This window comes from Sinocyclocheilus anshuiensis, unplaced genomic scaffold (genome assembly GCF_001515605.1).
Source record: "Sinocyclocheilus anshuiensis isolate Anshui unplaced genomic scaffold, SAMN03320099.WGS_v1.1 scaffold916, whole genome shotgun sequence".
NCBI lineage: Eukaryota > Metazoa > Chordata > Actinopteri > Cypriniformes > Cyprinidae > Sinocyclocheilus > Sinocyclocheilus anshuiensis.
This window is the reverse complement of record NW_015548264.1, coordinates 178439-200040: the sequence shown is the minus strand read 5'-3', so window position 1 is coordinate 200040 and position 21602 is coordinate 178439. Positions and strand designations below refer to the sequence as shown.

The 21602-nt window shown below is 35.4% G+C and overlaps 2 protein-coding genes across 2 annotated transcripts in view; both read right to left on the bottom strand.

The window, feature by feature from the left end:
* Window positions 1-186: 186 nt before the first annotated feature.
* Window positions 187-5301, bottom strand: LOC107655569 (overexpressed in colon carcinoma 1 protein homolog). Its single transcript, XM_016443095.1, has 5 exons — window positions 5097-5301; window positions 3552-3576; window positions 2663-2778; window positions 1318-1352; window positions 187-240 (listed from the first exon to the last, which is right to left on the bottom strand). The coding sequence occupies exons 1-4, from the start codon at window positions 5134-5136 to the stop codon at window positions 1348-1350; spliced, it is 186 nt and encodes a 61-aa protein (XP_016298581.1). The 5' UTR covers window positions 5137-5301; the 3' UTR covers window positions 187-240; window positions 1318-1347.
* Window positions 5302-8745: 3444 nt separating this feature from the next.
* The window catches only part of plxnb2a.1 (plexin b2a, tandem duplicate 1), a 119565-nt gene continuing 106708 nt past the window's right edge, over window positions 8746-21602 (bottom strand). The window contains exons 20-37 of the mRNA XM_016443094.1: window positions 20472-20681; window positions 20189-20368; window positions 19980-20116; window positions 19329-19429; window positions 18773-19002; window positions 18466-18647; window positions 17079-17145; window positions 16856-17002; window positions 16206-16362; window positions 15667-15767; window positions 14808-14892; window positions 14385-14536; window positions 14111-14271; window positions 11644-11791; window positions 11485-11549; window positions 11321-11396; window positions 10852-10926; window positions 8746-10718 (exon numbers count right to left, since the gene is read on the bottom strand). Coding sequence (XP_016298580.1) covers window positions 10614-10718; window positions 10852-10926; window positions 11321-11396; window positions 11485-11549; window positions 11644-11791; window positions 14111-14271; window positions 14385-14536; window positions 14808-14892; window positions 15667-15767; window positions 16206-16362; window positions 16856-17002; window positions 17079-17145; window positions 18466-18647; window positions 18773-19002; window positions 19329-19429; window positions 19980-20116; window positions 20189-20368; window positions 20472-20681 — 2379 coding nt within the window. The 3' untranslated portion in view covers window positions 8746-10613. The remainder of the gene's footprint in view (window positions 10719-10851; window positions 10927-11320; window positions 11397-11484; window positions 11550-11643; window positions 11792-14110; window positions 14272-14384; window positions 14537-14807; window positions 14893-15666; window positions 15768-16205; window positions 16363-16855; window positions 17003-17078; window positions 17146-18465; window positions 18648-18772; window positions 19003-19328; window positions 19430-19979; window positions 20117-20188; window positions 20369-20471; window positions 20682-21602) is intronic.

Here is a 21602-nt window from a genome sequence, read left to right as displayed (position 1 = left end):
AAGGTGCTGGTAGAACGTGCCCTTAAAAGCGCTGAGTGATGCTAACAAACTCAGATTTGTCTTTGACCTCTGACCTTGTCAGCAGAACTAATTCCAGTTCAGTTTCCAGAAAGTTAAATTAGATGATTAGCTCTCAGAGGATTCCGGCGAGTCCCAACGAGCCAATCAACGATGACGAAAATTGCATCCTGTTGAGATTATTACGCAACAATTTTCAGCCAAGATTCCCTCTGGAAAGTCCTGAGAGTTAAATAAGAAAGTGAGCAGTCAATGTACACACAAATACATTGTGTATCTATCCAAAAAATATTTCTCTGATAAGGATAGTAAGTGGCCATGAAGAACCTTGAACATCCATGAAACCTTTGCAGTCCACAATATACTATATAAAAATAAAGGTTCTAAGAGAAGGTTTTCGTAACGATGCAATAAAAACAAAGAACCTTTCAGTAATCAGTTTTTAAAAGAACCATTTTTTTCTTAGTGTGAAAAATGTTTTAATAAACTAAAGAACATTTTTCCATTATAAATAACTTTTGTGCAATGGAAGGTTCCATGGATTGTAAAGGTTCTTCATGGAACCACTGATGCCAATAAAGAACCTTTATTATTAAGAGTGTAGAGTGGGAAAACATTCTTTAGATTGTTCTTTACACTAAGAAAAAGGGGTGGTTCTTTTAAGAACTGTTCACTTTGGGGAACCTAAAATGGTTCTTCTATGGCATTGCTGCAAAACCCTACTTTCGGAACCATTTATTTTTAGCCAGCACTTTTTCCCAACATCTGTTTCTATATGGGTGTCAAATACCTTGTTTTAACTCAATTTTTTAGGCAGAATCACATATATCTTTCTTGGAGTAAGAAAACCCAGAATGCATTGCAGTAAGTTCAGTGTAGAAAATCCAAGATGGTGGACGAAGAAAGAAAAACAAAGTCTAAATATACTTGTATATCATCTAGTGTTGTTTAAAATGAGTTCAGTATAATTCAAAGTAGGCTATTGTACTCAATATGTGTGTGCTATGTGTTTTCATGCCTTGAGAGTTGCGCTGTTAGCTTAGCGACATGCTAATGTAAAAATCCGTTGAGTCATGTCACACAGAGTTGCTGCCTAGCATCACTTATTACAATTAGGTTCCCTTAGAAGCTAGCTGCCTATGTAGGCTGTAGGCAGCTCTTGTTTTGTCATATGATTTATGTTGTTTGCTTTGCTTTTTTAAAGATGTCAAATTAAACACTCAAATGTGTAAAAATTAAGCCACAATGCTAACTGATCAATAATGATTTAATTGTGTAAGAAAGCAAAGATGGGCTTACCTTTATCTGTGCCTTCAGCTCTGAATATCATTATTCTGTTGATGAAAATATGCATTAGTTACATACATATATACATACATATGCATCAGTGTTATTTTAGCCTATTATTTATATACTATTATAATATTTGTTATTTTGTAAAAGCTTATATTTTTATATGTTCAGTTTTCATTTTCATTTTATTTTTTAGTAATCAAGTAATTTTGTTGCACTGTTTTCTTGCAAAGTTGAAACTTTTTTATTTCTATATAGCTTTAATTAGTTCTTATTTCAGTTTTATTTTTAGTAGGCTAATTTTAGTATTTCAAAAATAGTTTTTCATCTAATTTATGTTTGATTTTATTTCAGTTTTATTTCAATTACTGAAAATGATTTTAACAAATTTAGTTTGTTACCTATAACAACACTGATGATGTGTTTCCCTCACACACACACCTTTAGCTTTGTTAGCACTCTTTTTGGCCCTCAGCACTTTCCGCTTTCCCTGCGGAGGGATGTTTCTCCAATTAACACATCCCAGAGCCTCCAGGAACAACTCACCCAACACACACACACACACACACACACACACACACACACGTAAAGTGTCTCAACTCACACTACAGTACTAAATATAATTCATTGCTTTAATTTAAGATTTTTTTAAGAATTCTCCACGTCTCTGTTAATTCTTGACATGAGACCAGAGAGAATTGAGGAAATTGGTTTCCATTGTGCGAGTAATGAGTTTCAGGAAGAGGAGGCCGATTCTTAGGACATTGAAGAAGCTTCATTCTGACTGCATTCACACTTACACTTCCTCAAGCCTTCTTTCTCTTTTAAAATGTGTATGTCTCATTAGATTAACAAGGTAAGGAGAGAAAAAAATGGTACAAAAGTCACAAGTAGGTCTATTTTCGACTTAGAACACCATGTCACTTTGTAAGTTCACAGATAAGCACTGTTCCTGTTTAAGATGGCATAAATTTAACACTTCAACTGAGAGATTTGAACAGCAGAACATGCTCTGACTATTACTACACTGACAACAATTATGTCATCATAAAAAATGCATGCTGGATTGTGATTTTGTAATGTTTTGTCTTACATCTATTTGTACACTTCATTGTAATTACTCTTTTGTTTCTTGCATCTATTTAACCTTCATTAGGCACATGTTCTCTGTTTTGATTGTCTAACACTGATTGTCAAAAAAGGGATTTACCTTTTCTTTCATTAGCTAAAACCTAAAATATACATTTTGCTGCCTTGCAAGCACTGATTTTTTACTTCTGGACATGCATTTGGTGTTTTCTTTTTTTAAGATACCTGTGGAAGTGCATGCAAAGCTGGGCTTGTTTCTCACCTTTGTGTGTGGAGGGTGTTTGTCCGGTGGCCACATTGCTGATGTCGGCAGGTAATCCCACATACACTCCACCATAATTCCTCCTCTTCTCATCATCCACAGACGAATTGTCCTGCCTGTGGGCCCAGAACCAGAACAGAACCAAGAGATGATCCGATGGGCTGATGTAAGAGGCGAAAAACAAAACTTAGAAAAGTTTGTTGCTTTATTATCCATATTACTGTGAAACCTTCAGGGTATATTATGAATGATTACATTTGAGTGAACAAATTTTGACCATCATATCTGGCAAATTGTTTGATTCATTAAATCTTTAGGGGTCATGCATCAAGAGATTATCCTACAGAGAACCTTGATTAGAAGCTCTGAGAATTTGATTAGCAGAGCTGTCACTGTATTAACAGTATTGCAAATCTCACATTGGTTTCAAAAGAGACTTGTGAACATGTATGATGTATCAGTGATAGTGTGTTATTGTGGTGTGTGTGTGTGTGTGTGTGTGTGTGTGTGTGTGTGTGTGTGTGTGTGTGCGTGTTTTAGTGGCAGTGAAGGCCCAGATATGTGCGTGCAAGACTCTCTCCTGCTGTGTGGGTGCTTGTTTTTCAGATGTGAGAGAATAATTCCAGGAACTGTTTGGAAAATGACAGGCAGTGTTCAAATCCCCACTATGTTTTTTTTTCTCAGAAGGGAAATTGATTGACAAGCAGTTCCAAAAACTGAAGGACACTGCAAGGATTACTAGAATCTTTCCTCCTGTTTATTTCATTCTCTCTCTCTGAAGTCAGAGCCTTTGAAAAAAAATCAAGAGATTTCATAAAAATTTGTCACCTACATTTTTTGTGAAAACTGTGGGTTGCACAGTATATTTTGCTGTTCTGGCAATACTCACACATCTTTGACTGACTCAGATGGACCTGTAGAAATCAACAAAGACACAAATTAGTCATGCCACATGCTCCTTGACCGTAAAATATACAGTATATACACTGTGAAATTGTAAAAGAACATATTTATTTCTCTCTGGAATCTGATTCATCTGCTTAACCTATATAAAAACACAATCCCACATTTAGTTTGAAAGAAAATTGATTGATTAAAAATAAGTGCAATTAATATGTCATTAATATGTTATTACAATGTAATAAAGCTATAATAAAAGTGTCGTCAGTCAGATTTTCGTTCACTGGTATGACGAGACCTCCGTCCAATGTCTGGCAACTACAGTTCTTTAAGTTAAGTGACAGGTGGTTATGTGTCTATTAATAGCATACTGTTTATGAATGCAAAAATACATATTGGCTGGCTCGCCACAGAAATATTAGACCATAGTCTTTACATACATCATTAAATTACAATCAATCAATCATTAGATTACATTATGTACTTTGATAAATATTATAACTTGAAATAAATGGAAACATCTGTATTGATATGGTTAAAAATCCATGAATTCCTGCAGACACAAGTCTGATTTACAATGCAAATAACATCTCTTCATCACCCTGTAATGCTCAAAATGCTATTCAAAATGACAGTGTGTTTGATGACTCCACTAAGACCCTCACAAAGCGCTTCATATCGATTCATGCCCATTCCTGCCACGGCTCCTGTTTGTTTGTGTGTGCGTACCCATGTGAGATGACTCATACTGAAGCACTGTTCAGACTGCCGTCTAACTCTGCTGATTTTTGAAGAATGACTGAGGACAGAACGTTCACACACACACACACACACACACACACACACACACACATATACACTGTATATATATATAATATAATCCGACATTATCAACATATATTAATTAAACATTTGCTAACAATTTTTTGATTATTCTGTTCTGTAGTTTTCTTAGTTTTGTTAATCTAATTATTATGCCTAATTGATACTCTCTGTAATATGTTTTTCTTGTTGGTTATTTCTTAAATTTGTTTATTGAAATGAATTTCTATTTGTCCCACACTCACAGACACGCAAACACACACGCACACACAGACACACACACAGACACACACACAGACACACAGACACACACAGCCGAGAGAGACACACGTCAGTCTCGTAAACGTTCACGGATCATGCAATCCCCTCACAGCGGAGCAAACAAACACCATTCATGAATATCATTTAGCCTCAATGGATCTCAAAGCACAAAACACCTGACTGCACTCAAAGAAAACCATCTTTATTTCTAAGAATGTGTGAATGATTCAGATGTGTGAATGATTCAGTCCTGACAGACACTCCGATCTCCCATTCACAACATGAGAGCATATGGCCAGCAGCCAATGGTTAGTGGAGGAGAGAAAGATGACTGGATGGCTAAACATGAGCAGACATGGGCTTGTTTACAGAGCCCACACACACCAACAAACAGACTCTCACACACACACACACACACAGAGACGTGAAGGCAGAAAAGCAGCACACTTACCTGCAGCTGTGCTGGCAGAGGTGGAATTCCCACAGCCCATGCTTCAAACTTTGTCAAAGTCAATCAAAGAGATGGAAAGAGGAGAGACAGACAGTGCTGAGGGCAATGAGAAGGGAAGAAGAGACAGAGATTACTGGAATTCGAAGGGAGAAGGATGAATGGAGGGATGAGGAGAGAGTGAGGATGAGGGAAGTGCGGTCTGATGCCTGAGTCTGAATGTGTCTGAGCTGCTATACTTCCTGCACTTCCCTTGTGTCTCAGAGAGAGAAAAAAAAAAAAAGATAAAAATGCTAATTAACATATGAACATGTATGTTAATATGCTAACATAATAATAATAATGCATTTATTTTTAATAATTAAGACATTTTCCAACAAAATTTGAATTTTAACAGTTGAAATAATTAAAAAGAAAAAAGATAATATATGAACATGTACAATATATTAATATGTAATATATGTATATGTAATCATAACAACAAACTTTTAATTTTAGTGAGTGAGTGTGAAGTGATTATTTTAATAATCTTAAGACATTTTCAGCACCATTTTTGCATATAATTAATAATAAATATATTAACATATAAAGTATATTAATATTTAATAAATATAACAACAATACTAATTTTGCAGCACAATATATTTTGCATTTGGCATTTTATGATGATTATTATTACACTCTAAAAAATGCGTTGAAACAACCCAGCATTTTTTAGAGTGTATTATTATTATTATTAAACAATTAAAATGATAAAACAGTGCAAAATGTAAACCAATATGTTTTTGTATGCTTTGCAACTCGCACATTATTACTACTTCTAACCATAAATATTAACATATAATGATAATAATAATAATACTTTAAAATGATAAAAAATAATAATTATTCAATAATTTTAAACAAGTGTAAATGTGCATTGATATTTTTTTCTGGTGAGGACATTGACTAATTATACATGCTGCTCTGGGCTGAAATGGGCCTCGGAGTCGTGTACAACACAGAACAGAAAAAAAAAAAAACAGGACATTTTGCAAAAAACGGCTGGAAGTTCTGACCTATGCCACAGAGTACTAGAAAAGACTCAAGATTACAGCACAGTGCACATTATCTGTTATCTGTGTAAGATTGTTCGTATTAACTCAGATTTGCAAGATTGTCAAAAGTGAGAGATACAAGGCCACTTTAAAAAAATAAATAAATAAAAATCCGTGGTGGGCGTAAAAAACAATTGCGAGACGTAAACTCAGAATTTATAGTAAAAAAACTCAGAATAGTGAGATGTAGCCTAGGCCTAAATGTCTTGCATTTCTGTCCGAATTGTGAAATAGTCATAATTACTTTTTTAATTTGTTTATTGTTTTATCCCATGGCAGAAACTGGCTACCATATTTATCTGACTTAATGTGGACAGCAACTAATGATTAAATCCATCCTGAGACTTGTAAACATAGAGTAATGCTCTTATAATGGAAGCCTGTGGGGCAAATACACTGGAGGGTTTAAAATCAGAAAAGTGAAGCTTGGGAAGTACATGAATTATTCATGAAATATGCAAATTATTAGATCTGTAAAGCTGTCCGCATCCTTTTAAGGTTGATAGATTTTAGCCGCTAACTTATTTTCTTGCTCTCTGTGTATTCAGCCGGTAATGAGTCATACACTTGGCCTTTTCACAAGCGTTATACTTCCCTTCACCATGCGCCTCCACTTATATGTAGATTAAACTTCCTGAGAACGCTTAATGCTTTAGAGTCAGTCTACTACTCCATTTAGACCTTGGACTAGTCAGCGTTATTCTTAGTCACGGAATAAAAAAAAAATGCTGTTTTTATTTTGTACTTTCCCATTACAAGAGCAGCTGATGATATCGCAGGAACACTATTAATTGATTTCCCCCTCCTTTTTAGTCTAGAATGGGTGTAATGAATGATTTGGGCAGCAGAGGGCAGTATATTTACATTGTTAACAAGTGTCTATAGCTCATTTAGGCAAACATGTGATACTGGCCTTCTATTCCTGGAACAAAACACCAACATTCAAAATATACCTCACAAAATGGGGGAAAAAAGAGGTTCAAGAGGCAGAACCTCAAGAGGAAAGCACTTGAAAATAGCTGGAGAGTGAAGCGAACAAACAACTCCAGCACACAACATCTAATTTAATGTCCTTTAGCTTGTTGTCCTTCAGTAAATGGCATCACAGCCTCGTCTTTATGTTGGAGTTAACTCATATATGTCCATGTTCGCCCTGGAAGCTCTCAGGCCTTCAGGCAGGACCATTCAGGAGAAAACAACAATTAATGTCTACTTAAAAATAAAGTGAAATAGTTAATGGTGTGGAGGGGGCTAGAAGGAAAGAGAGAGATGGTTGTGCAATCCTCTCTTTGTATATATATATATATATATATATATATTTAAACTTTTTTACCATAATTGCTGTCTTCACATTAATCAGCAGATCAAGTGCACAAACAAATAAACAATTAAAAATGTTTTCATTTATCGCTCTAGTCACATGCTCATTTCAGTCAGTGTTCCTTGCAAACATGTAAAGAAAAAAATGGCTTCATTTGGCACTATTTTGTTGGCAGAGGAAAAAGAATACACAAGCAAGAGTGCTTTTATACGGAATATCAGCACATATAGTGCAACACCAAGTCCAACTACAATTGAGTTCCTGTAAAACAGTGTTATTTTACTTGTCTTTACATACTGTAATAGTCTTTAGCAATATTTTGATATGAGCTTTAATTTTTACATTTTCATTTTAAACTTAATTTTAAATTTTTAGATTTTTTTTTAATGCGATTGACATTTTGGTTAGTTTTTGTTATTAGTCTTTTTAAAATATGTTTCTAAATTGTTTAAAATTAGTTTGATTTCAGTTATTTTAGTCATTAAAATTTAATTTAGTTGCCAAAGCAACATTCAAATTATTATTTTTTTTTAGTTTTTTTTTGTGTTACATTTAATTTGAGCCTTTTTTCAATTAACGATAATGTTTTTAGTTGCAGTTTTAGTTAACAACACCACTGTGAAGTTACTTGTAGACATATTCATGCTGTAATATATTTTAGACTGGTGCATTCATTTCCTGGAAGGAACATCCAACACATTAACATTGACAGTAATGGCTTGGACATTATTCAGTACAAACCATTTACAGTCACTCCCACCTTCTGCAGTAAGTTAATGTGATGGCATCCTAATCTACATACATCACATCTACAATTTCTTAATTTAGTATTGGTCTCTAGACCAAAAAAATGCTTTCAAGTGCACTTTTTGGAATTGATTTATTGACCTTGTCGCCTCCAAATCTCAACATTTGGCCCATCAGTTGTCTTTTGTTGCTTGAAAACAAACATTTAGGGTGTTGGCCACTGAACAAACTCTGACTGCTAGGCTACTTAAATATTAAGGGACATCAAATGGACTATACAATACTAGTTAGTATGAATGTGTTTTACCACCCACGTAACAATAGAACAACTGATTAAAGCAAATTAAGAAAACAACTCACCCCAAGTCTTACCTTATCTCTGAAGCCATCTTATGAGGCTCAATATGGGATAAACATCTCTCGATTTGGCCCTGGAGAGTTTTCCGTTTTCAGACCAGGGCTATATTAGAAATTATTAGTGTTTAACATAATTTAACAGGCCAACATTTATAAAGTAGCAGCAAAGGGTTCTCACAAAAACACAGAAACATAACTAAGGTCCCTAATGCAATTTTAATGCAGACACAATCACCACACAATTGATCATTATTACTCATATTTGTAAGGCACTACCTGGTAAAGAAAGGCAAACAAGAAGCTTTACAATAAGCCATTTACACGGTCATAGCTAGACAACACAGAAGAACTGGCAGGAAGAGCGAGAAAAAGGAGAGAAGAATATGAAATCAGTCGGGCTATATTTACAGATCAAAGGCATTTCCTGCTGTGTCCATCATGCTCAGAATGGGCAGTGCCAGCCTCTGATTGGCTGTAGTGCGACTTTGTCACCGCCCACCAAAGGCAACACGAGTCACACTAGTAAAGTTCGTGAAGAAACAATATACTGTAGTCCTTCATTACCCCTTTTGTCATTACGCGTGTGAAGTGTTTGGCACATTTGAGTCAGAACATACAAGTAGGAAAAGCGTACCATTTACAAAAAATTACACAACTTACCATCAGCTGCCTTACCATTATATCTTTTTTATTAATTAAATTACACTTTAAACGAGATAATTTGATACACATAAAACAACAGAAGCTTAAGATGGTTGCGAACAGCTGCGAACAATTTATTTAAACTTTGGTAAGCTCTAAATAAAAAAATATAACATTAAAAAAAAAAGAATTTGAGTACCAATAAACTAAATGAAAACTCTATGATTTCATGATTTAATTGGCATACGAGTCGCTCTCAGTCCATACTATTGCTGTTAAGGCAAAGTCACGATCGTCCGTATTTCATTGTCACATTCAAGGAAATTCTCTACCATATGTGCGTGTTAAATATTTCTCAAGAAAGGCAATCAGCAATGCAAATCAAATATTGTTGATTTAAAATACAAAATCATAACTGTCATAAAATAAGGCAAGCCATGTGTCGAAGTGCACATATATAAACGCAAAGATGGTACAAAACATAAAAACGCAACTGCTGGATCAGACACCAAAGCAAAGGCAGATAAAGGCTTCCGTGGCCTTTGTTCCGAGTGTCTGTGTGTCATGGATCAAGTGTGCTGAGACGTGGACAGTCGCTCGACAATTATGGCCTGTTCTTTTGCGCTGTGGCTAAATTAGAATCTGACTTGATGACATTTCTGTACGCAATCACTGATAAAATACACTAAAAATACTTGGGAGGGACAAAAGAAGCACTGGCTCAGACGTCAGCATCACAAACACCTACACAAACCGATAGTGGTACCACAAACTGAACCGTGAGCCAATGGCGTCAAAGAACCCACAGGATATGACATCATCACTGCACAGGAATGAGAGTGGCACTTAAAATACACAGGAAAACAAAATAGTGGGCTTCCACGGAAACAATAATCGATCTGTTTTGTCTAAAGCCTCTCGCAGCCTTGAGTGTAAAAATATATTTACATATAACACTATTTTAATTCATCTACACAGGAAGAATATACTGAACATCTGATTATTGGCAGAGCAGAACACAAAAATAAATGCTGGGTTTTCATTGTGCAGATGCTGATCTGAGAAAAGTACCATAGCGAGTTTTAGTTCTCCTCGACGGTTGTGATGCTCCCCTCAGGTCAGAGTATATTCTATTGGTCCCTCTGAATCAAAAGCGATGCTGAAAGCTGTGTGGAGAGGAAGGGTCCGCAATTAGTCTGTGTTCCTCCTCGCTTTATCTTTCACTCGACGGAGCGGAGGCTCCATCAACCAGAGTCCTCCAGAAGGGCTGTTCGTATTTTTGAGCCCATTAAATTGAGCTGTGTCTTGGATTTGGTGGCACTTCCGTCTCCTTTCTTGAGTCTGGGCTCCTCGACACTAAAGATCGGTCACTTTATTCTCCAACGCGGCGGCGATCTGCTGCAGTCTGAGGGTCAGCTGTTTGCTCTGGGCGGCAGGGTCGTCCTCCAACGATGAGATGATCTATGGATGGCATGGCATGAGATAGAAATTTGTACCGTTTACTTGTTGATCTCGAGAAAAAAAAAAAAAGTGCACCAGAGTATAGAAATGGCTGTCGTTCAACACACATACTCTGATGTGTAACAACACCTACCCCATCGTAGTACTTGCTGGCATACTGGTAAAGCTGGTGCAATGCAACCTGCGTATTCAACTTGTCTGTATGAGACTGGAGAAAGATAAAGAGTTAAATTTGCTGTGTACAAAAACATGCATGAAACTAAATACAATAAAAATATAACATAAAAAAATGAAATAATAAAAAACAAATAAAACAAAATACAAATTACTTAAAATACAAAATAAAGAGAAAATTACATAAAATCTTTAAAAAATAAAGCAAAAACTACTGAAATAAAAATTAAATAAATTAAATAGAAATGACAAAAATAAAACAAATAAAATGACATTAAATACAATAAAAAATAAACATGAAAAAATATAAAAATGACAAAAAAATGAACTAGAAATTTAAAAAAATGTAAATACTAAATATATAAAATAAGCACCAAATAAAATACAAATTACATGAAAAATAAAATAAATTATACACTTAAACTTACACGTGAAACTTCTGCAAGGTGTGTGTTCATGTCTTGGTCACTGACTGGAACCATCTGACGGATGCCTTTGTAATAACTGAAGAGCACAGAGAACATCAGGTTTTTGTTTTTTTTTTCAACTGTGATTACACATGTACCAACTGATGAACAGAAAAGAAACCTACTCATCAACCATCTTCTTGTAAGTGGAGATTTCCTTTGCATAAAGCAGTTTGTTGCTGGGGGACTCCTGTGAAGGTGAGATCAAGAGAGGGAACATGAGACAGAAAGTCAAGATGAAATGATAGGATTGCTAAACTACATCTTCAACCCTTGCTGCTCACCCGGGTAAGTTTGTGCTCCGTCTTGGTGCAGGCGTCCATGAAGGTCTGAGCGATGACGGACAGAGAGGCGTCCACCACTTCAGTCACATGAACGTCAAAGATGAAGTGAGGGTTTTTCAAAATGTTCACCCAGAACCGGAGAGGCAGACTGAAGAAACAAATACAAAGATACACATACTTTTTTTATATCTTTTGCAAATGCATTCTTATTAAAGGACAAAAAAAAAAAAAAACACAACACAACACAAAACTATTGACAAGATATTTTTTTATTTAAAAACGAATTGTTAGTATTAACATTTATTGGGCGAATTCTAAAAATAAATAAAATAAAATAAAGAAAAAAGAATAAAAATAAAATAAAAATGTGTAGGACTGCAAAAATACAAATAATATATAAAATATATAATTACATAAATCTAAATAGTTTGAAGGACAGTCTGCCATTAATTTCTTCAAATTACATTATTTTAAGATACTCAGGGCAAAAATGGAAGTAAACGAGTAAATATCAATATAAAAACTGCCCAGATTAGGCGAAATGAAAACCCAAGGTAAAATAGTTTTTATCCAAAGTCTATCTGCGAATTTAAGCAAAAAGTACCAATCAATTTAGCTTAACGACCACAACAAACCCTCTACAGAATAGAAATGTCATTTTATTTGAACAAAGGCATTGTTTTTTGTTTAAAGGAACGTAATAGCTTTCTCCTCATTCCTCCAGAGCTGTTTTTAATCCCTGGATCTAATGCCTGTATCAGCATCTCCTCATTCAATCACAGAAAATCATTTTTCAGAAAAATGTCTCTCAGAGTTTGGAGTGAGATTTTAAATATAACAAGGTCCCGGCGGCCTTTATGTGAAAGGAGCTGTGAGCGATCCATACAGAGTCAATACCAGAGTCCCGTTGGCCTTGACTCAGAACAAATCCCTCGAAAACAAATCAAACAGTTTTTCGTGACTTACCCAGCAGTCACGGTTCTTCTACAAAACAATAACGAGAGGGGTAATTTAATGGGAGGATGAGAGGGGAGATGCGAAAGAGAAGTGCGCACTGATGCAGACTTCACCTGTCAATCTCTCTGCTCACCGAACAAGACACGCTGTGAATATTTGATCAGGGCTCAACAAAGCCTACATAATTTAATCTGCTAAATTAAAAAGAGTTTGGAGAGAGTTTTCAAATCTCTGCTGCACAGGATGGTTTATTATTATTGTTGTGAGAACTGTGAAGTTGTGGTTAGATACATGTGAACAAGCACCTACTTATAAATAGATACTTACTGTAGGCCTATTAGAATTTGTCCCAAAAGTTAGAATCTGTGTTTTAATACAATTTATTCAATATGAAAGTTAACTTTTTAATCGCAAGCGCTCATGGGTCAAGCCAGCATAATATTCAGTACCATAATTGATCATGAAAGACAAGTAAAGACGGATGGCTGTCATGTCTGTACATGTGCACAGCTGCGCTTGTGAGGATGCATGAAGCAAAAAGCTGGCTTTAGTCACAGAAATGATGTCTGTCACTTTAAACAACCACCTCCTGCTGTGCACACATTTGACAAAATAATACTGGCATCCCACTCTATATGATGCATTCATGCAAAACACAGCTTTATTAACTGATGTAATGACACAGTTGAATTCATTCATTCAGATGAATCGAAATTTTAGGCTGCACTGATTATTTTTCATTAATCTTCATTTCATTTCATTTCATTTCATTTCATTTCATAAAATAAAATAAAATAAAAGACAGTAAATTTACAATTAGTTATTATTATTATTAATATATGTACATGCATCAACTTATAATTATAATAATATTTATTGTATATAATAATATACAATATACATTTTTAAATTAAATATAATTATTTGCTATTTAACTTCATAATATTATATAACATAATACCCAGTAAATTTACAATGTTATTATTATTATTAATATATTTAAATATATCTATTTATAATAATATATATTGTATATTATAATTAAATATATTCAATTATTATATTATATTATAATTAAATATTAATTATTAAATATATTTATTTACTATTTAACTTCACAATATAATATAACAAAATAAGCAGCAAATTCACTTTTTTAGGAATTTTTTTAAAAGGCTTACCGTTTTTCCCCATACAATGAGTCAAAAGGGTGAATTTACAGTTAATAATTATATAAAAAATGTAAATAATATATTTATAATATATATGTAATACTATACAATAATATATATTTTTACATTTACATTTAAATTCATTTAACTTGAATAATATAATATAATATAATTTAATATGAGTCCAATGTTGTTTCATACTTCACTGAATTTCACTGTATAATTAAAAAAACAAACAAAACAAGAAAACAGTTGACACATTCTTCACAAAAATTGAATTTTTTTTGTGAACTGTCCCTTTGAACAAATGTTTTTCCGAACCGTTAAGTGTTTCATACCTGTTGGTCTTCCATATGTGGATGGTCTCATCATCAACATTGTCATGTTTCTCTGCTTGTTCGTCCAGGAAGTCAAAGAAATACTTGACTGCAGGAGGAACCACATTCCCAGAACACAACACACTGCGGAAGAAATCATCCACAAACTGCTGCAGCGTGCCCTGTACACAAGTACATCACAGTACATCACTTTCTAACTCAGAATTCATTCTAATTCTACATGTGAATGAAGACAAACATTTAAATGTACAATCAAATGTTCAGTCTAACCCACCTTCATAGAGAGGAGTCTGGTCAGGTAAATCTCAGTGATGGCTTTCGTCGTGGCCTTGTCTTTCATACTTCCTCTCTTTGATTTCACTTCCTCCAGCTCGTCTGCCGGTCTCACCAGGTGAAATACTTTATCGTCCTCCAGCAAAACATTTCCTGTTCATCACAAAACAAGCACATTTGAAGGACTGATTGCTCTTCCTGTTTGGAGAACAGTTATTTTAGATGTACTTGAGTGGCCCATTAGTTTGGGTTCAGTTCTAGTTCACTCTTCATTTAGTGCGCCAGCAGATTTCAGTCATTCTGTGTTTTTCCATCATTAAGGACTGTCAATATGTTTAGACTATTAAGGGGGATCAATAAGAAGCAATGCACTGCTGTCATTAAATACAACTGGATGAGTAGTTTAAAACTGTAAGTCACTAACTTTCTTCATGGTTGTCTTGGTTCTGGTCGAAAGACTGCTGGGTGTGCAGAACTCGGGACAAGACCAGGGTGGCACCATCTCTCACCTAATACACACAAACAAAAAATATAACACAGAAGATATTCATTCTAATTAAACAAGAAATAATATGACATCACACAAAATGATCTACATACAAGCAGAGAGAATTTTCTAATTAAAAAAAAAATCAACATTTATATATGTACCTCCCCAAAACTAAACTAAACTAAACTAAAATAAAGTTAGACTTAACTAAAGTGACTAAAGCTAGGGATTGAATAAAACAAAACTTAATAAAATAAAATAATAAATACAAATCTGTGATGGAATAAAATAAAATATTTTAAATACTGTGGGCACAAATAAAGTAAAATATTAATAAAAACTGACAGGCTTGTCAGTAACATTAAAGACTAGATGAAAACCCAAGGTGAATTGGTTTGCATATAACTCAAAATGGTGTAAATTATCCTTAATATTGCATTGTTTATATGAATTTCTTCTTTCTAAATAATGAATTGACTCTGAAATCCAAGTCTACTAGTCAAATTATGGACAGAGTACAAATGTAAAAAATAAAACTATAAAAATTAAGCACAGAGTACCAGCCACTATAAACTAACAAACAGAGAAATAAATCCCTGTGATGAAATAAAATAAATGCATTAACTATACGTTTTAAACAGAATCATATAATTTTAATTAACTGACAGTAATAGCACAGTAAAATTTGCTCTTCAAGACAACATTAATCAGTGAGAAACATAAAATGCAATAACTTATCAATACACTGTGAGTGTTTATGTGTGTATTCATGTGTGATTATGCAACCACTCACATTGTAATGGGCCAGTGTGTTAATTCGTTTCCACCTTCCCTCTTTCTGCGATGTCAAATCCAGATCGGACAGGATCTGCCCTGTAGAGCCAGGGCGCCACTCTGTGGAAAGGACAGAAAGTATGTCTTACAACACAGTCCCGAAAAAACAAAACCCCAACAAACTTGGCACGTATTACACTTGACAACCTGAGAAGAAGAAAACCCCTGGCTGGTTTTTCCCTACACTCCTTCTTTTAACCAGATTCATCTGTCTGATGGATGATGCGAGACATCGGCTTTAACACTTCAGCACATTTAGAAGAACAACTCATTAAGAACTGCAGGAGCGCAGACCGACATGCACAAGATCCCACCATTAATCAAACAGCTATCCGTTCAGAAGCGAGTCTTCCTCCAGTACTTTTAAATGCAGTGCATTGTTAATAAAGAGAGCTATTTATGCATGTTACTTTCATAAAGTTGGAAGCTTTTGGAAATGTTCCTGCTGTAATGAATCAAAAGTGCCAGGTGGTACAGAAAATTTGTTCCAAGTCTTACCGAGTGCGACGCTGTCCACCGTGGGTCTCTGGGAGTACGGCAGATTCCTGTACACCTGCTCGATGATCTTCTCCTTCACTTGGGAGATGGAGTCACAGTTCAGGACTTTGACAGGGGTCACATCGGGACCCTCGCCGTGAACCAACACCTGTAATGTCTAGAGAGTTCAAACAGGCTTTAGTCTACTGATACCATCAACTGTACAAAGATCAGCACATCAAATAAACAATTAGACTGAGAATCACCAATTCCAAGTCAATTACTTAGGCGTAAATCTTGGTTGCATGGGAAATCTGCTAACAAATAAGAGTGCGTTTATTTGTTTTCCGAGATCTCATGAATCGTTTTCCGCAGCGTGGTTTCCTCCAGCGGATAATGGCTGTTCAGTCCCTGAGGAGCAGTGTTACGCTCGTGAATGAGATTACAGACTCACTGCTAGCCAATGAAATGGTGTTAGGAGAGCAATGATGGACACACGAACACGGTTTCCGCTTTCCTGAGTCTCTCTTACAGCGAGACCCATTCTGTATTAACAAGCTTTCTCTTTAACGGGTCCCTTACCGACCATCTTTGCAAGGAAACCATCTTTGTACAGACATGCCACACACTTCAAAAACAAGTCCAAATGCTAAAATATGTCTAGGACTCACCAAAACAGAGTCCTCAACATCATCTCCCAGAAGTCCGGTGTCATTCAGAGTGTACTTGGCTTTCTTCATCTTGGCATCAACTGGACCTTTTCCCACCTGGTGTTTAATGGCCTTAAAGAGCTTATAGAGTGGCTCCCCGGCTGAGTCCTGTGAAAAACACATTAGTCAGACTTTACAGCTAGAAAACAATTTTTGCAATTCTAATCATAGCATAATTGCTCACCTTTAGGAACTGGTAGAGACATATGGACATCCAGTTACACAACATCCTCTCTACAACAGTCTCGGACCTAAACAGGAAACACAGGCTGATAATATCATTTGTCAGTACAGGCAATACCTTAAAAAATGGGTTTAACTAACTATTGTTTTGCGTCCTGATAAATTACAATCTTAATTTGAACGATCCTGACATCGATGCTTGAAATCCCAAAAAATATAATTTCTCAATGTCTAATTTCAGTGGCGGCACTAAACCACAAAACTTTCTATGGACTCATCGAGAACCGCATGCAAAAACATACAATGCAACCTGATAGTGTAGTACGATTCACAAACAACTGACTCTTATGAGCGGTTTTGTTTAATGAATGGTTCTAAAAGACATGTTGCCAGTCTGAAACTCTGCCCTGTATAATTTACAGCATTAGCATTAAAGAACATTTCTCTCTATGTAAGTATGCGTAAGCAAAATGGACATTATAACTAAAATATACCAAAATAAATCTAAATCAAATCAAATTAAAACAGCAATCAAAATGAATTAAGAGCTTATGAATCAAAATTAAATCGAATCAGGAACTATCTACTGAAGTATTCTGAATGGTTTCAGCAATAGCCATGCTGTTTCTAGGGCGTTTAGTGTGGTTGTAATGTGGTTGTTTACTAGCATAAACCAAAAGGGTCAAGTCTATAATATTCTGGTACAAAGTCCAGGAATTATTAAGTTTTCTATCAACTGCTGAGAAATTTTTAAAGTATGACTGCATGGAAATATTAAAGGGGACACTGGATGCAAAATTCACTTTCACATGGTGTTTGCATATAAATGTATCTTAGCAGTGTGTAGACACAACCACCCTTCAATGATCTCAATTATCAAGCCGTGTTGATTTTCTGAGCAATATGATGTCATACTGTTTGTTTAGGCCCCGCCTACAACTGCTATTAGCATATTTCAACCCTCAGCTAGTTGTAGCTGTCGGCCATTTTCCATTTTCGACAACAATCTCTCGTAAGCAATGCAGGTGTTTTGTTGTTGGATGTAAAAGTGAACATTCACTTTCTCCTGACATGAGAGGCACTGAGGACACAGTGGTTTAGTTTTGTTTTTGATGGTAATGTGCCGCCAAGTACACAAAAAAACAGAAGAGAGGGGTGGAGTAAGCAGTAGCTCATTATCATTTAAAGAGACATGCACCGAAATGGGTTGCTGTTTTTTAAAAAGATAAAAAGGTTGTTGTTTTACACGACCATTGAGGAAGTATTTTGCAGACATTTCATGAAGACCCTAAAGAATCGAACCAACTTGTGGAAAATGGGTTTCCGATATCCCCTTTAAAGCCAAGTATGAGCAACAAAAATAGTGAATTGTGTGGATTTGTTCTGACCTGCGGAGCATGAGTTTAGGGTTCTTGCTGTGGATGTATTCCTCCATCAGCTCCAGCAGAAGGGTTCTCATGATGTCTGTGTAGTACTCCAGCTTTCCATGGAGTGCCACCGTCAACAAGGAAGCAAAGTAAACCTTATTCCTGGCGTTGAACTCTTGCCTGCCCTCCAGGGTACGAATGAACTAAATCACAAAGACATGAGCACATAAGTCAGCTTATACAGTACATCAAATCCAGTAGTATGCGGACATGCCAACAGAGTGAACTCATCCAGTTGGAGACTGGAAAATGACGTTAAGGGTCTCACATTGATGAGGAAGGTCTTGCTGTTCAGGAGATTGGAGAATTGGTTGAGTGCCTGGTCTACAATGGCTCTGCGGGATTCTGGGATGTCCAGCTTGCCAGTGATCATGACATCGTTGGCTCCATCTTTGGAGGGCAGGAAGAAAACGCGGTTGGTGTAGTTCTTGTAGTCCAGGAATGGGATTCGAGCTTCATTCAGATCACTAGTGTGGTCCTCCATCTCTATCATAAGATCTAAGAAACAGAGAGTGAAGTGTAATATATAAGCGAAAGCTTTCAGAATAACAAAACTCAGAATCAGAATCAGAAAAAAGCTTTACACACACAAGCTACCACTGCAGAAACAAAAGGTACAGACATAGTGGAGACCATACATCATCCTCGTTCTTCTAACAGATTACCTAGAAAGCAAATATTTGCTGAAGTGGCCAGTAACAAACAAATAAGAATACAAGGAAATGACCTGTAATCAATAGTTTATGTTCATCCTATCATGACAGAAAATCTCATTCAATTTTTGTACAAGATGATAAACTAATCGAGAAGCAGGAATAACTCACATGTGAACTCTTTTTTACAGCGATCACGGACGCTCTCCTCTAAACTCGCAAGCTGATTTTTTATTTTTTCATACTCTCGCTCTGCCTGCTGGCTTTTCCTCCTGCACACATACAAACACAAACATTATTTTTCATTTTGTTAAATCTAATTTACTGCTTATTATTTAATTTTTTTTATTGAAAGTAGAGGGAAAGAAGGGAAATTCAGATCTTAAGTTTATTCATAGTTCTAAATTTGAGAATTTTAATTTATGGTTTGATTATTTTGATCTGCTTAATCTAATTTACTGCTTATTATAGATTATTAATTGCATGAAATACAATGCCTCTTTTAGAGAGGAGAGGAAATCTAGATAATAGGTTTATTTGCTGTTGACAATCAGACTGAATTTTGATTTGTTTTGATAATTTTTTAATTTAATTTACTGACTAGTCAACTAGTCATGTGTTGACTTCTATAATAAAATAAAACAGTGTTTTTATGTTAGAGAGAGAGGACAGGAAATGATAGATTGAAGTGGAGGGAATGAGAACATATTGGAAAAAAAAATTGAGCAATATGTCTGATGCGCTACTCACTAGACCACAGCTTTGAAATCCAAGTTATTAAGTTCACATTATTACAGTCTGGTGCACTCAGAGGTTTGTTACCTGTAGCAATAGATCGACACTGCAATGAAGAGGACCATGGGAATGAGGACAGCAGGAATGATGATGTAAAGAGGAACCTCGTATTTCCTCTCAAAGCGAACAGAGCCGACATTCCACTCTCCGTTGCCGAATATGATCTGAAAAAGACAAGAAACATTGAACACAGGGTAAAATTGGTGAGAATAACTGTGATTAATGCTATTTCTAACCATCAGCTCCATAGCCTCTGAACTGGTGTCTCTGCGATGGCGTCTGGAGGTGGATTTAGGAGGGCTGGAGGGGGCCACGAGGAACAGCTTATCGTCCTCCAGGATTGTCACTGGGCATAACACATCACCCACAAACGCCTGGGCCTCTTTGGCAGTCATGGCTTTGGAAAAACCTTTACCCTGCATCACAGAAAAGCAACGAAGCAGTTACTGAAACCAAAGTCCCTTAAAGGCATATTTTTCTAAGAGGCATCCAAAATCTGTCGTTAACAAAAATACTTGCATTCACGTTGATGATGCTGTTTTCCGTGATGGCTTTATCGGTCAAAGGAACGAACGAGGGGTCTTGATGGTAAACGAACTCTGTCAAGTTCTCCACCAAGTTGTCCAGCTGGATGATCGTTCTTAAGGACTGGTTTATGTATGTCTTGTTCACAATGGGAGAGAGGAACTCTAGTACGCTCTCGTTCTTGTAGCGAACTTCTTGGATGAACTGTAGGAAAGAAAACAAGTCAGTTTTTCTCTGCATAAAACATATTTTACAAACGTCTGAGCACTAAAAAAGAAATAAGACAGCAGGATGTCAGCTGCGTGATGAATGTTGCTTATTAACATTAAGAGAAGGGAGACGGAGGAAAGGAAATATTAGGTAGATGCAGACAGAAGAGAAGAGAGAGAGGAAACTCCTCAGCTTGAAACTGAGCAATGGGTTGAGACAGCCGACATTTGATCAAAAAAAGAAATTACATAAAAATGAAATGCTGACATTTCTTAAGAGCCAATCAATAATATCTGACAGAACAAAAATAAGGAAACCTGAAGATTTAAAATGAAAGCACAAGCAACACTAGTAAAAAAGCTTTCAATAAATAATAACTTACATTTTAACCTTATCAAAGTTATTGTATGGCTTCAAAATTGTACTCTGAATATTGAGTACAATTTGTTTTAGCTACATTTATGGTGCTTTTTTTTTAATTCATTATGGAGCCTGTGGTCACTAGGAACTAGAAAATATGCGTTTGCTTTTTGAGTTCCATAGACAAATAACATCAAGTCAGTGTTATTTTAGTATTAAAATATAAGAGTAGTTATTAATATTTTAAAAGTTTTTATATTTACATTTTACACTTAATTTTTAGTAATTTTGTTATGTCCTTTTGACATTTTTAGTAGTTTTAGATTTTTTAACATTTCTATTTAGCTTTAATTTATTTTTATGTCAGTTTCAGTTTTAGGAATTTTAGTACTTAAACTTATTTTATTTTAGTTAGTTGTCGTGCCAACATTTCAAATTTTAACTTGTTTTTAAAGTGCCCCTATTATGCCAATTCCAATATTGCCTTTCATGCAGTGTGTAATGTAGCTGTATGTGAATGTAAATTATCTGTAAAGTAGTAAAGCTGAAAGTGCA

What these genes read in the sequence shown, in the direction of transcription:
- LOC107655569 (XM_016443095.1), bottom strand. Translation starts at nt 5,136, where the DNA reads ATGGGCTGTGGGAATTCCACCTCTGCCAGCACAGCTGCAG. An exon ending in CTCTGCCAGCACAGCTGCAG is followed by an intron (nt 3,577 to 5,096) that starts GTAAGTGTGCTG and finishes TGATTTCTACAG; the next exon opens with GTCCATCTGAGTCAGTCAAA. An exon ending in TCTGAGTCAGTCAAAGATGT is followed by an intron (nt 2,779 to 3,551) that starts GTGAGTATTGCC and finishes CTGGGCCCACAG; the next exon opens with GCAGGACAATTCGTCTGTGG.